Source organism: Chelonoidis abingdonii, chromosome 1 (genome assembly GCF_003597395.2).
Source record: "Chelonoidis abingdonii isolate Lonesome George chromosome 1, CheloAbing_2.0, whole genome shotgun sequence".
In the NCBI taxonomy this organism is placed as follows: Eukaryota; Metazoa; Chordata; order Testudines; family Testudinidae; genus Chelonoidis; species Chelonoidis abingdonii.
The window spans coordinates 162,814,846-162,828,293 of NC_133769.1; the positions used below are offsets into that span (position 1 = coordinate 162,814,846).

At 43.3% G+C, this 13,448-nt stretch overlaps 1 protein-coding gene across 7 annotated transcripts in view; it reads right to left on the minus strand.

The window, feature by feature from the left end:
* Positions 1-204: 204 nt before the first annotated feature.
* The window catches only part of GRAMD1C (GRAM domain containing 1C), an 86,237-nt gene continuing 72,993 nt past the window's right edge, over positions 205-13,448 (minus strand). For 4 of the 7 annotated variants that reach the window (XM_075072151.1, XM_075072160.1, XM_075072144.1 and 1 more), the window contains 8 exons: positions 13,283-13,401; positions 12,468-12,610; positions 10,549-10,652; positions 9,737-9,916; positions 6,838-6,898; positions 5,916-6,026; positions 4,743-4,848; positions 205-879 (listed from right to left, as the gene is read on the minus strand). In XM_075072151.1, the coding sequence (XP_074928252.1) occupies positions 802-879; positions 4,743-4,848; positions 5,916-6,026; positions 6,838-6,898; positions 9,737-9,916; positions 10,549-10,652; positions 12,468-12,610; positions 13,283-13,401 (902 nt within the window). In that variant the 3' untranslated portion in view covers positions 205-801. The remainder of the gene's footprint in view (positions 880-4,742; positions 4,849-5,915; positions 6,027-6,837; positions 6,899-9,736; positions 9,917-10,548; positions 10,653-12,467; positions 12,611-13,282; positions 13,402-13,448) is intronic. The other 3 variants (XM_075072163.1, XM_075072156.1, XM_075072147.1) reach the window with 2 other exon arrangements.

Sequence of the window (13,448 nt, forward strand, 5' to 3'; positions counted from 1 at the left end):
TTTATTTCTAATCTAGTCCTTTCCCAATGTGTACTATGTCAGACCATTTGAAAAGGCTAGAGATAGCAGAGACAAGATAGTTTCCTCACTGCTGGGCATCACACCAAGGACTGAAGGAACAATTTCTTCTGGAGTGCTGAAATTTCATTTAGCAAGCTGAACAGATATAGTGGGGTAGGGTGGGAGGAATTACCACAGCCCATCAGTATGCAGAACAATTTAATAAGAGATTAAACATGGAGTTCTTTCACCGTGAAACAAAAAATACAGTCTTAAAAAAATAAATATGGGTATTTCAAACTGCTGACTTGTTTTACAGAGTATGTGTATCTACGAAAGAGCATATGAATACCCTTGCTATGTAAAACCACTACCTGCTGTTATTTCTTCACAGAACATCCCACATCCTGCCCCTGCTGTAGTTTAGTGCCAATGATTCTTCAAATTAATATAAAAAAGTTCAGATTTCATTAGATACAATCATCGCTGTGCTGAGATTGCTCTTCTCTGTAATTTGCACATCACAGTTACAGAGTACAGTACAATGTTCTCGCTCATTTACACCTCTGGCTTGTTCATCAGAAAACCACATGTATGGGAGTGGTGGGGAGAGATTCTCAGAGTTACAGGACCTCGGAACCTGTCCTGTTTTATCCAGAGGTCTTTATTAGCTGCACCAGCAGCTACTGAGCAAAAAATAGTAAAAAGTCCTGAGACAACAGAATATCAAAACTCCCACCCCCAAACAGACATGCAGCATCTTCATTCTCATGACATCTTGAGTTGTGGGTGTTGGTAATGTTAACTCTCAGTCTCATCACTCTTGCTCTTGTTCAGGTGATCAAAGCTTCTCTGAAGCATAGAAAGGGAGCTCTTCAGCTGTGGAGATATAACCCCCAGTCCCACAAAAGAACATAAATTATACTGCTGCAAGGATAAGATGTAAATGTTTTATTTTTATATTCAGAATAATTCCCTCCCACCCTTTCATATTAACAGTAGTTTGCACTAAATCATTTATATTACAGCTGCTAGGCAAGTACAATACTCAGTACAGACTGTCATTTCTATGTAGTCACAGAGCTGTCCTAAGTTCTGTTACCTGTTAGACTATGCTGCAGAAGCACTGGTTACACTGCAAGAAAAACCATCACATTGTCATTTTTAACATAGTTGCTGCACATGGCAAATACTGAAAGGAACACCACAACAAGATGTGCCCTGTAATAGAGGCATGCTGCCTTCGGTGTGCTCTGAGGCACAAGGGTGAAGGCAGAAAACTGCCAGCATGCAGAAAGGGCACAATATTATAGCAATTTAAAGTGTACTATGACTTGCACCGGAGAAAAAGTGGAGGGGGATTATTTTTTTTAAGATAGAAAATGTGGTTAAATTCTCACTCAGTATATTTCAATATTTAATTTTCTATGTTTAAAAATACCATTTTAGCTATTTGGACTTTACTACTGTCAGTATGGTAGGAAGCTGGGAAAGAGGAGAGTGAGAGTCAGAAAGATAAGGAAAAAAGTATGGGGAATCCGCTTCTACTTTCTGAGATTTCCATCACTCATTGATAGAGATGCTTTTGTAACTGTGCAAAAAGTGGTTAATATCAGATCAGCAGCTATTTATGGGCAGGGTATACCCGTGAACAAGAAAAACCAAAAACTACCATTGTCTTGTGACTTTCCTTGGGAGCATGGGGCAAGGTTGATTAAGCAGCTGACAGGCAGGAGTAGCTTGGAGCTCCTCCACAGTTTCTCTACCCAAACAAAGTCTTCTATCCCATTTCTAAGATTTATAAATAATTAAGTTTAAAAGGTTAATAGGCTAAAAAGTAAAAAAAATCAAATCAAATCAGGCAATTTTGCAGTCTTTCATTTGCTAAGCCATGGCTTCTTAATCCAGCGGTCTGCACCCTCCTTGTTTTTATGGCTAGATGGAAGTGGGGCAGGTCCCCAAACTTTTTCCTGTTATAATATAGGGTCATGGTATGGAAAAGTTTGAAAACCACAGCGTTAAGCAACTGGAGGAGCCTGGAAAGGAGGAAAGACTAAAGGAATGATCCCACAAATATCTGCTCTCCCTCAATCACCCTCTAACAGATATTCTAAAAATGCAGAGTTTTTAATATAAATATTGAAATGGAGACAGCCAAATATCTGCACACTGATGCCACTGCAGGTGAAGCTAGCTCATCTTCAACTGTTGCCATCTTACATACACATAGAGCAAGAGGGATAACCAAGTAAAAGCCTGTGGCACCCTGCACAAAAAAAATCCTCAGACAAATTGAGCAATTGCCCAGTGCTCTCAAAAATAAGAGAATGGAGCCATACAAAAGGAATCCTATCTTAACTTTCCTGGGTTCGCAAATGCACCAAAGCCACCTCATAATCAACATCAAAAGTATTTGATAGATGTAAAAGGATCAGCATGAACACTTGATCTTTGTCCATCACAAAGGGGAGATCACAGAAACGTAGGACTGGAAGGGACCTTGAGAGGTCATCAAGTCTATCTCCCTGTTCTGAGGTAGGACCAGGTAAACCTAGACCATCACTGACAGGTATTTGTCCAATCTGTTCTTAAAACCTCCAATAATGGGTATTCCATAACCTCCCTTGGAAGCCTACTACAGAGCTTAACCACCCTTTATAGTTTGAAAGCTTGCCCCAATATCTAACCAAAATTTCCCTTGCTGCATTACTTCTTGCTCAACCTTCAGTGGATATGGAGAACAATTGATTCCTGTCCTCTGTATAACAGCCCATAGCATATTTGAAGACTGTTATAAGGTCTCCTCTTTGGGTTTCTTTTTTCAAGATCAAAACAAAAACAAAAAAACTAAGCATATTTAACCTTTCCTAGTAGATCACGTGTTCTAAACTTTTTATCATTTTTGTTGCTCTCCTCTGGACTCTTTCCAATTTGTCCACATCTTTCTTAAAGTGTGGCACCCAGAATTGGACACAGTACTCCAGCTGAGGCTTCACCAGCACTGAGTAGAGCAGAACAATTACCTCCTGGGTCTTATACACAACTCCTGTTTCTACAGCTCAGATTTATAGCAGCCTTTTTAACAACTGTATCTGAGATCCTGTCCACACTGTGGCTTGCAACAGTGTTTGAAACCATTCCCAAACAAGCTCCCAACGGCCTCGTTTATGATAATCTACCAGCAAGACCAATGCAGTCTCTGTACTATATTCAAGCTTAAAATGAAACAGACAACAGTCAAGGAAGTTTGTGGTCTCCAGATAACACCAGACCTGCCTCATCACAACTTTCACCAAAACAAGGGAGCAAAGTTAGAAACAAAGATGTCATTGATATCAAGAGGGGAGTTCTTAAGTGTCGACCTAAATAACCAGTTTGTAGGTTGTTGGTGCCTTTCCTGCCTGATTGTCTCCCACCAACAAGTGGACCAAATATTCTTCCACTAGGATTTGCAGTTCAAAGGCCCCAGGGCATCCTAGAACTTCACTGCAGGGCCACCCAGAGGGGGGGGACAAGTGGGGCAATTGGTCCCAGGCCCTGGGTCCCACAGGGGCCCCATGAGCCTGGGCCCGGTGGCGGTCTTTGGCGGCAGGGGGCCCTTCAGTGCTGCCAAAGACACGGAGTGAGTGAACGGGCCCCCGCCGCAGAAATGCCACCGAAGACCCGGACCGATGCCGGGTGAGTACAAGCACTGCAGCTACCCCGCTTTGCCCCAGGCCCCCTGAATCCTCTGGGTGGCCCTGCTTCACTGAGCAAAACAGGCTGAGTTTCAGCCTGAGAAGACTTCTTGTTTGTCTCCATTCCTGCATTGATTGCTCTCGGAAAGGCAGCCAATACAATCTGAATCCAATTATCTTGAGGTAGGCAGATGACCCCTCACAACATGAAATTTTCCACTGTGTATCCAAGTCCACTCTTCTTACAAACAGCTTTCATTTGGAATCAACTTGAAATCCAATGGCTGTATGATGCTTCCTGCCAGGACTTTATTGCTAGGCCATACTAGGATAGAAGCAAATTCAAATCTACCTGCCTACGTTCCCTTTTTAAGCATTTTAGTATGATATGCCTCAAGCTCCTGGACTCCCGGAGTTATCTATGCTGGCAGATACGATTTCTGCCTTAGCACAGGGTGATCCAAGGGAGCAGAACTATACATTATGGGAGGAAAAAAATTGTAAGGAAAATTTAGACAATGAAAATTTGCCATTTGTTAGATCTACCAGGCTGTGGAACAATCTCCTAAGAATAGTGTTGAAGCCTGGTCATAGGAAGCTGAACTAAGCAAATCAATGGGGCACGTTCTCTAGGGAAGAATCCAGCACTGGCAGGAAGGAGGTCTAAATTATTTAATAGGTGTGCTCTGCTTCTAATTTTTATGATTCTTCGAAGTGCAATGAATATATCAAATCAATTTTTTTTCCTGTTTCTTCTTCTGGTTGGCCAGTGCTCTAGGCAAACAGAAATACAGAGTGCTCAGGAAACAGGCAATTTGTATAGAAAGACAAATGAAGCCTGGCAAAAGAAAAGGGGCAAGGTCTGAAAACGTTGCCACTTTCTTTACACATCCTGCTGCAGCTTTATTCTTCCCGAAGACAGCCAGCCACAGACCGGCTCATTTATTTCACAGAGCAAGACACTTTTTAAAGGGGATTTTAAAACTTTTGAAAAATGACCTCTATGCTTTGTTTCCTCACTGCTACCTCAAAAGCAACAAAAGCATGTGTGGGGAGGAAGCCTACCTGTTCAAGCATTGCAATAGAGTCTTGCAGCACTCCCTTCACCTGCTGAACCTGTTCACTGTCATGCTGAGGGATATCCTCTCTGGACACCATGTCAGGGGCTAAGCTGAAAAGGGAACATGATGAGAAACATCAATACCATGGAATAAATTTCTGTACATCCATACCCAGCAAGCACTGATCTCTACCTGCACTCATTAGCACTTTCCAAGCCAGGACCGCATTAAGACTGTGTACAGTTACATTTGAAACTATGTTACCACTTTCTTAGAGATGTTGCCCTAGTGCATTTGTATACACTGGACACTACGAGGGAACATACATGTAATTAAACTGAATTCCTCAAGCTTCTAAACAGGAGTAAATTCCTCCTTCTGAAGGAAAGCTGAAGTGATCTAGTTCTTCTGCCAATCTTATATTGCAAAGGTCTGTCCTAGCACAAATTTAGAAGGATTGTCATTCTCTGTCCCTGCTAAAGATTAAGTTAGATTTTGAAACTGTCTTTCAATGCTATGTCCAACAGAGGTGAAGCAAGACAGGGGTCAAGGTCTGCATTACACAAGTGGAAGAGGGGTAGCCAAAGGCATCATAAAGTTATGAACATACCAGCCCTCCCAATAACATCCTTTAAATTCAGAGATATCAGTTCCCAAATTGTCTCCTCCAAGTCAGATCCACAAATCTGGTTCTTGAGAATATCAAGTCCGTTTGCAAACAATGTAATGCATTTAATTGGATAACATGTGAACAGTGTTTGAAGATGTAAAGCACAGCAGAACTGCTAAGTGTTCAATTACATCACACTCCAAAACTGGGCACGTCATTCTTTTAAAAAGTGAGCAGGACATGAACTTTGAGACATTTGTACCTTACAGGGATCAGCAGAAAGGAGGCGGCTGTAATTCTGTGTAGATCTCCATGAGACAAGATGGAGAAATACAGCAGAGTAGACTGTGGAGAACGGGGCAGGCTAATCCTAAAATGTCTTGGAGAGGGAGAAAGCCAGTGGTGCAATGTGAAGCCATTTGCTGGACAGCAGTGTCAATGGCTACAGGTCACAAAAATATTTAAAGATTTGCGTCCTGAAATTTGCTGATTATGAGTACAGTCCAAGTTATCAGGTTCTTATATCTGGATGAAGACGAGGAAGAATTCAGTCAGAAATTCACTCACTTTAAAGACTTCTCATCCTGAAGGTGGACCCGGTAAAATGACTGAGCTGCACGCTCTATCTTTGATAGTTTAAGGAAGAGAGTCACATTCAGCAAAACCAAGAGCAGCAAACTGTATAAAGAAAATCAGACTGGTTTAATCATTGCTATCATTTTGCTTCTGCAGCATTACTAGGGCCATGCTGGCCAGAATAAATAATGTTCTATCCTCTCTGAACAAACCCTCAGGAAAGGACCTGAGAGAGCAACATGCAGGAATTTAAGGTAACAAGAGCATCTGAGAGGGATTTATTAGGCTGTGAAACAGTCTTTCAAAGGAAGTGGTGGAAGTCTTATCCTTTGACATTTTTAAAACTAGAGTGGATGAATACTAGAAAATGCAGTGTATGAACAATCATGAATAGCAGCAGCAGCAGACTAGTTCAACCCATGTAAACACAAAGAAAGAGAGAGTCAGGGGCGTCTGGGGGGGTGGGGAGGAAGACGCAATTTGCCCCAGGCCTGGGGCCCCGCGAGCCCTGGCCCAGCAGCGGTTTGGGTCTTTGGCGGCATTTTGACGGCAGAGGGGCCCTTCAGTCACTCCGTGTCTTCAGCAGCACTGAAGGGCCCCCTGCCACCAAAATGCCACCAAGACCCGGACCACCACTGGTTGAGTACAAGCGCTGCAGCTCCCCTGCTTTGCCCCAGGTCCCCTGAATCCTCTGGGTGGCCCTGGAGAGAGTCCCCTTACAATCTAAGGATGATGAGCAACAAAGGGTTTTACTCTGAAGACCACTAAAGATGACTCTACTAGTGGCCCATATACCACATGCTTGAGAAGCACTGGACTGCATGAATAGTCTTTTCCTGCTTCCACATAGGTGTAAATCAGATTAGCTCTCAGACATCAGTCAAATAGTGGTTTAACAGCAGTGAGTACTTACAAGATGCTCATTACCACAATGATGGCTGTGGTTTTCCTTGCAACATCCCTTTTCCTTCCTGCTGGGCATGGAAAAGATCAGGTTAGAAATGCTCAACATTAATTCTCCTAAATAGGAGTCTACAATGCACAGTAAGTGGTGGATTAGATGGCAGCCCCAATGGACAGACGCACCAGCTGTGTGCGATTTGGGATGCCCATTTATGCACATAACAGAAACTATTTCTCTATCCATCCCAATGGAGGAATCAGCTGGAGTATCAAGTTTACATGTCCATCTCTTATGCTAATGCAAAGCAGTGCTGTGAAGTATGTTCCTGAGTTACGCCTGTTCTACGCTTAAAACGTAGATTGACCTAGCTATGTTGCTCAGGAGTGTGAAAAATTCATGCACCTCAGAAACATAGTTAAGCTACACTAAACCTTGGTGCAGACACAGCTAGGTGGGCACAAGAATTTTTCCATCGACCTAACTACTGCATCTTGAGTTGGTGGATTGACTAGAACGACAGAAAAACCCCTTTTGTAACTGTAGCAAGTGTCTACTGTACAGCAGGACAGCTGCAGCTCTGCTGTGTAGACACAGGGCTGGTCTACACTGGGGGGGGGGGAGAAATCGATCTCAGATACGCAACTTCAGCTACGTGAATAACGTAGCTGAGGTCGAAGTATCTTAGATCAATTTACCTCTCATCCTCACGGCATGGGATCGACGTCCGCAGCTCCCCCTGTCGACTCCGCTACCGCCGTTTGCGCTGCTGGAGTTCCGGTGTCGACGGGAGCGCGTTCGGGGATCAATATATCACGTCTAGATGAGACGCGATATATTGATCCCCAAGAAATCGATTGCTACCCATAGTCTAGACGTACCCATAGCCTTAGACAAAGCAGCTGTCAGTGGGTACTCACTTCCTAGGGTGACCAGATGTCCTGATTTTATAGAGACAGTCCCGATTTTTGGGTCTTTTTCTTAGATAGGCTCCTATTACCCCTCACCCCCATCCCGATTTTTCACACCTGCTGTCTGGTCATCCTATCACTTCCACATGCCTTCCTGATCACATTGCCAGTGCTGCATACTAGTAACCATTCCAGTTTCTTTTTTTGTCTATTGCACCAAAAATCAACCTGGTTTCAGTAATTATCATCCTGCAGAAAACACTTTAAATTCAACTGAGTGCAAAATTGCTCCCCGTTGGGCACCTTTGGGAATCTGATATTGGCAGGGCCGGTTCTAGGCACCAGCACTCTGACTCTTTTTTTTTTTTTTGCTTAGGGTGCAAAAAGCCAGGAGCCAGCCCTGAGCAGAGGTAAGCTGCGGCGGTGGGGAGCGTGAGGAGGGCTGCAGGAAGTAACCCTGGGGGGAGGGGCACAGAGGAACCGCTTCCCCCCAGCTCACCTCCGCTCCACGGCCGCCTGCTCCCCTGAGCATGCCACCGCTCTGATTCTCCCGCTTCCCTCCCAGGCTTGCTGTGCGAAGCAGCTGTTTTGCGGCAAGCCTGGGAGGGAGCGGGGAGAAGCAAAGTGGTGGTGGCATGCTCAGGGGAGCAGGCGGAGCAGAGGTGAGCTGCGGCGGTGGGGGGCACAGGGAGGGCCGCAGGAAGTAACCCTGGGGGCAGGGGACAGAGGAACCGCTCCCCCCCAGCTCAGCTCTGCTCCGCTGCCGCCTGCTCCCCCAAGCGTGCTGCTGCTCCGCTTCTCCCCCCTCCCTCCCAGGATTGCCTGGGAGGGAGGGAATGGTAGGAGGGGAAATGCGGGTGCGCCCAGAGGAGGAGGCGAGGCCAGGGATTTGGGGAAGAGGTTGGAATGGCTGGGGAAGGGGCGGAGTTAAGGTGGGGCCGGGGGGGGGGGCATGGGAAAAAAATTTTTGCTTGGGGCAGCAAAAAACTTGGAGCCAGCCCTGGATATTGGCATAGGGCAGGATGAAGTGTACATTTCCTCTCAAACTGAAAGAATGTTACCCACCACCACCGATTGGTTGTATAACTTATCTGATCTTCTACAATAGTTCCTAACATTGAGATTTCCTGGCCTGATAAAGGGACATACATTAAGGCTGCAACATGCACAGAGACAAAAGCACTCGCCTGGAAAGCTGGAGCAGTGGTGGCAGATTAGGAATGTGGGAATTAAAACAGTTACATATGCTACTAACCCAAATTTACTCTGGTATTCTCAAGGACTTTTTTCCTGGTTTGAAGTCTGTGTTCTCAGTTCAGTGGTTACAATTTAAGTTGTTTCACACAAGTCAGAGTTCTCTGGCACTCTTTAGTGCACAAATGTTCCTCTTCTCTTTCAAAGTAGTTACTGTACGCCATGACTGATTACAAGTCAATCTGTCACGTCTAGTGGCAGGAAGGGGCAACAGTGCTAGATCAGCTTTGGTGCCCCAGAAACTACCGAAGCAGCCAGGAGATTGAAAAAGATGTCAGTTTAATTAAAAATACAAAACAACAAGAAGATTTAGGAAGATGAGTCCAGGGCGCAACTGTAAAATAGTAACCGTTTCAAGGACTGCATTCAGTTACCTGTGTAGTTAAAGTCCAAAAATTAAATGCTTTGGGATTTTGTGCAAGTTCTTAAAATCAGGTTGCATTGCTTTTCCTCTGCAAGCTTTGTGCTGGGTTTACAGTTACTTTGGAGCAGAATAGATTATAGATTGCACCTGAGTTCAGCAGATGCTTGTCACTGCAAAGAGGATCAGACATGCTCCAGATCCTGTATATCCAAGCTTTAGTAATATAAAATAAACATTAACTATTAATCCAGATCTCTTTACCCAACTGGGTCTAACAAATACACATAGTGGCATCACATTTGTTCTGTCTTACTAATCAAACACCCTCTCCAACACACGTTAGGAAAAGAAGCTGAATTAGAAAAGATGCTACTATACTCACCAACTATGTTGCCCTGGGACTCTAACCCAATGTCCCCAGAAGAGTGCTGTGAAGAACGCTTAGGAAGCAGCTCTGCCACATTCCGATGTAAATTCCGTCGTCTTCTTCTTAGGGCAATAAGTTTCCCAGGATCTTCTATAGGCTGGTTTATTGCATATTCTTCCATTAGCAGGTCTGATTCTACAGTTGAAAATAAGTATTTATTTTTCCCTTTGCTTTTCAAATGGAAAGTTCACGTTATCTTGCTATGACAGACAATACTGGGCAAGGCATACAAATCAATAGAGGCTGTTGTCTTCTAGAAAATATATATGATACACAAGAGATTCCTTAAACTGTACCATTGACTTGTACTGACATTACACTCGATACTTTACAGGTATGAAATATATACTTTTCCAGCACAGTACAGCTTAATGTATTTGCTGAGCACTGTTGCTTTCTCTCATAGCTACAACCAAGGAGGCACCTTGATTTAAATGGGAAATCAAATTAATGGATTGTTGTTGTTTTTTATATCCTCATATCTCCTTGGGAGCTGACCCCGATCCCCTGGACACAAGACTATTGATTGCTAAGAGGAAATTTTTTGTAGGAGCCCTTTGATAACATACTGAAAGCACAATACAGTGGCACCTCAGAGTTAGCAGTATATGGACCTACGGGATCCTCTGGCTTGAAGGAGACACAAAGAGAATCTCACACATTGTACATTTATTTCTAGTAGATTCAGTTTCATGACCACTAAAATTTACCAGGTCCATCCACAAAAAAAGATTTCACCCTGTTACTAAAAAAAAGCAAATCCTAACCAAGTTGTTTGAAATTCTCCTCTATCCCACTCCAGGTGTTCTTCTCAATTAGAGACTTGATGAGGCCCCATGGCTGCTTTTTGTATTTCACATCTGTGGAAAGCCTGCAACAGCACAGAATGGAATGGTAAAGTGAGTGATAAATGATAAAGTTAGTGGCTGTCCATAATCCAGAACAATCACTATTATAAATAGGCAAGACATTGTCAGCTGGCAGCACTCACATTGAAAAGGTAGGGATTAGACATGGGTAAAGAAAAACTATAAACTGCCTTGCAGCTAGAGCTCTGTGGGAATTTCCATTTCACAGGACATTCCACAATTTCAAAATTTGCTTTAGTTCCCAATCGGAATGAAAAAGAATGTCTATATCCCACAAAATAAATTTTGAAAAAAAAATTCTTTTTAGGTAATTTGTAATGTTTCATTTCAACTTAGACTTTTTTTTATATATATAATTTAAAATAAATTCAAAACAAAAAAAGTTAAAATGTTCCTTTCTGAAAATGTCAAAATGGAATGGTTTTGACCTTATCAAAGTGCTTTTTTCTCTCCCAATTGTTTTAAACAGACTTTTGTTGAAATTAACATTTTCCCTTGGGAAGTTTCTAGTTTGATGAAACAGAATTTTCCAACAGAAGAAACTTTATCAGAAATCTTTCTACCAGCTCTAGTTATAGCTCAGTGTTACAAATGGTGTTATATGCTGTATTTGCTATCGTCCAACACATACACTCTACATGCATTGCTTGTATATCCCTCTCCCTTGAGATGTTATGATCACCATATATCTGTATAAAAAGGATCAGGGGAATCTCCCTTCAGAGCCAGTCAATGCTGCTTCATAGGCCAGGTTTACACTACAAACCTATATCAATATAATTGTATTGCTCAGGAGTGGGAAAAATCCACTCCTCTGAGTGATGTAGTTATACCTAACCCCTTGTATAAGCAGCATATGTTGATGGGCAAGCTTCTCCCAGACATAGCTACGACGTCTCAGGGTGGTGAATTAACTATGCTAACAGACGAAGCTCTCCTGTTGGTGTACTAGTGTCTTCACTAAAGTGGTGCAGTTGCGCTGCTGTAGCGCTGTACATGACGACAAGCCCTTACATCAGCTAGAAGAGTTGCTCAAGGCATTTGGTTTCCCCCAGGCACAGAGTTCACCCCTTTCCCTTTGTACTCCCAGTGCCAGAGATCCCAGCCTAAAATCAACCCAAGGTTTCCCACACAGCAGGGTTGAGCATTAACTGCTACTAGACCTATTCTCTTACACAGTGTGCTCAGCTCCAAAAAGTGACCGTAAAAATGGTATTGGGAGTCATGAAAATCATCTTGTAAACTGAGCACATTTAATATGAAAATCACTGAGCGATAATGAACACGAACCCTCCTAAGTCTGCAAAGTAAGCTTGGGATCTGAGATTCAAGCTGGGTTCTCCTTCTCTTGAGCACCAGCACCACTAGTAGAGGTGGTACAGGCCAAATTCCACTTTCACTTACACCTGGGCAATTTAATAGCTTCAAGTTATGCCTTTGGCAATGACAACTGTGCAGAAGCATGCACAGGTGTAATTTGTTGGTACTTGGTAAACAATTTTATGTAGAATTCCCAAGGAGGAGTACAACCCAGCTCATTCTCTTGAAGCTATGTTGGCTGTGCAGGGCACAAGAGTAAAACCTTGTTTTTGTCATTAAAAGCCACCAGAGCTGACTAAAACTTGCAGGAAACACATACAATGAATAAGAAGGGGCCATTTTTACATATTTTCCACAATGGAACCACACTTCAAGAGAAGAAATTTGTGCAAAGAAATTCAACTTTCCCATGCTATAGGCACCTCTTTTAGTAAACATACCTCAGTGCATACAACATGGCTCTCCCGCCCCACCTGCTACACAACACTCTGGCTCACCGTAATCTGCATTTCTGATTGGATGTGCGGGTGATGGAGTATCTGTTCACAGTGTAGAAGTAATCATGGTATGGGACATCATGTGTCAGCACCTCTGCATCTACCCGATAAGACTGACCTTTCTGGCTCAGTTTATTCAGGATCTACCCATGAAAAATAGAAGGGGAAAAAAAGACATTTTAAACACACAGTCTCAGTTCTCTTTCCTTCAGTCTTTGGGTTCATCATGCCAGCAAAACTACCACCTAAAAGCTACTGGCAGTAGGAAAAGAATCTGAAATAGTCTGAGAAAATGAGACAGGTAGAGAACTCATGGTGGTCACAGATAGGAGTCGGGGGTTGGCAACCACTGCCCTTCCCACACCGCCAAATGGGAGAAGGCTCCTAGTTAGCTTCCAGCAGGACAGAATGGTTTTGGCATGAAAGAGGAGGAGAACCACTGGTCTAGAACTCTCAGCATTGGACTGGGGACCAGGAACTCCTGAGTTCTAGTTCTGGCTCTGCCTCTAACTCACTGTGTGACCTTTGAATAGTCATTTCACTTTACTGTGTCTTAGTTTCCTCGTCTATAAAATAAGGCTCACACTTACTCCCTCGAGGACTGTGGGGAAGAAGTGAGGTTTACAAACCTCTGTGAAGATGAAAGATACTACATAAATGTTTATAAGGAGGGCAGCTGACCATCATCACAAATGACACATTTAACTGCTCAGCCACATTCAAACTCCTAAACTCTGCAATGTGGTCATCACTGTAGCAGATACTTAAGTGAGGGTTTCTCTTATTTTGGCACACATTGTGAATGCACACAGTACCTGCTTTTCTGTTGCAGTTGTGTACTTCCCAATGAGAGGATTGTTAATCATTATAGTGTAGGTGAGGGTCCTCAACTGATTGCCACTGCCGTCCATATTCCAAGGAGTCGATACAGCATCTAGTCACAAAATGTATAATTATTTATGTCCAACAATGTACAGGGAG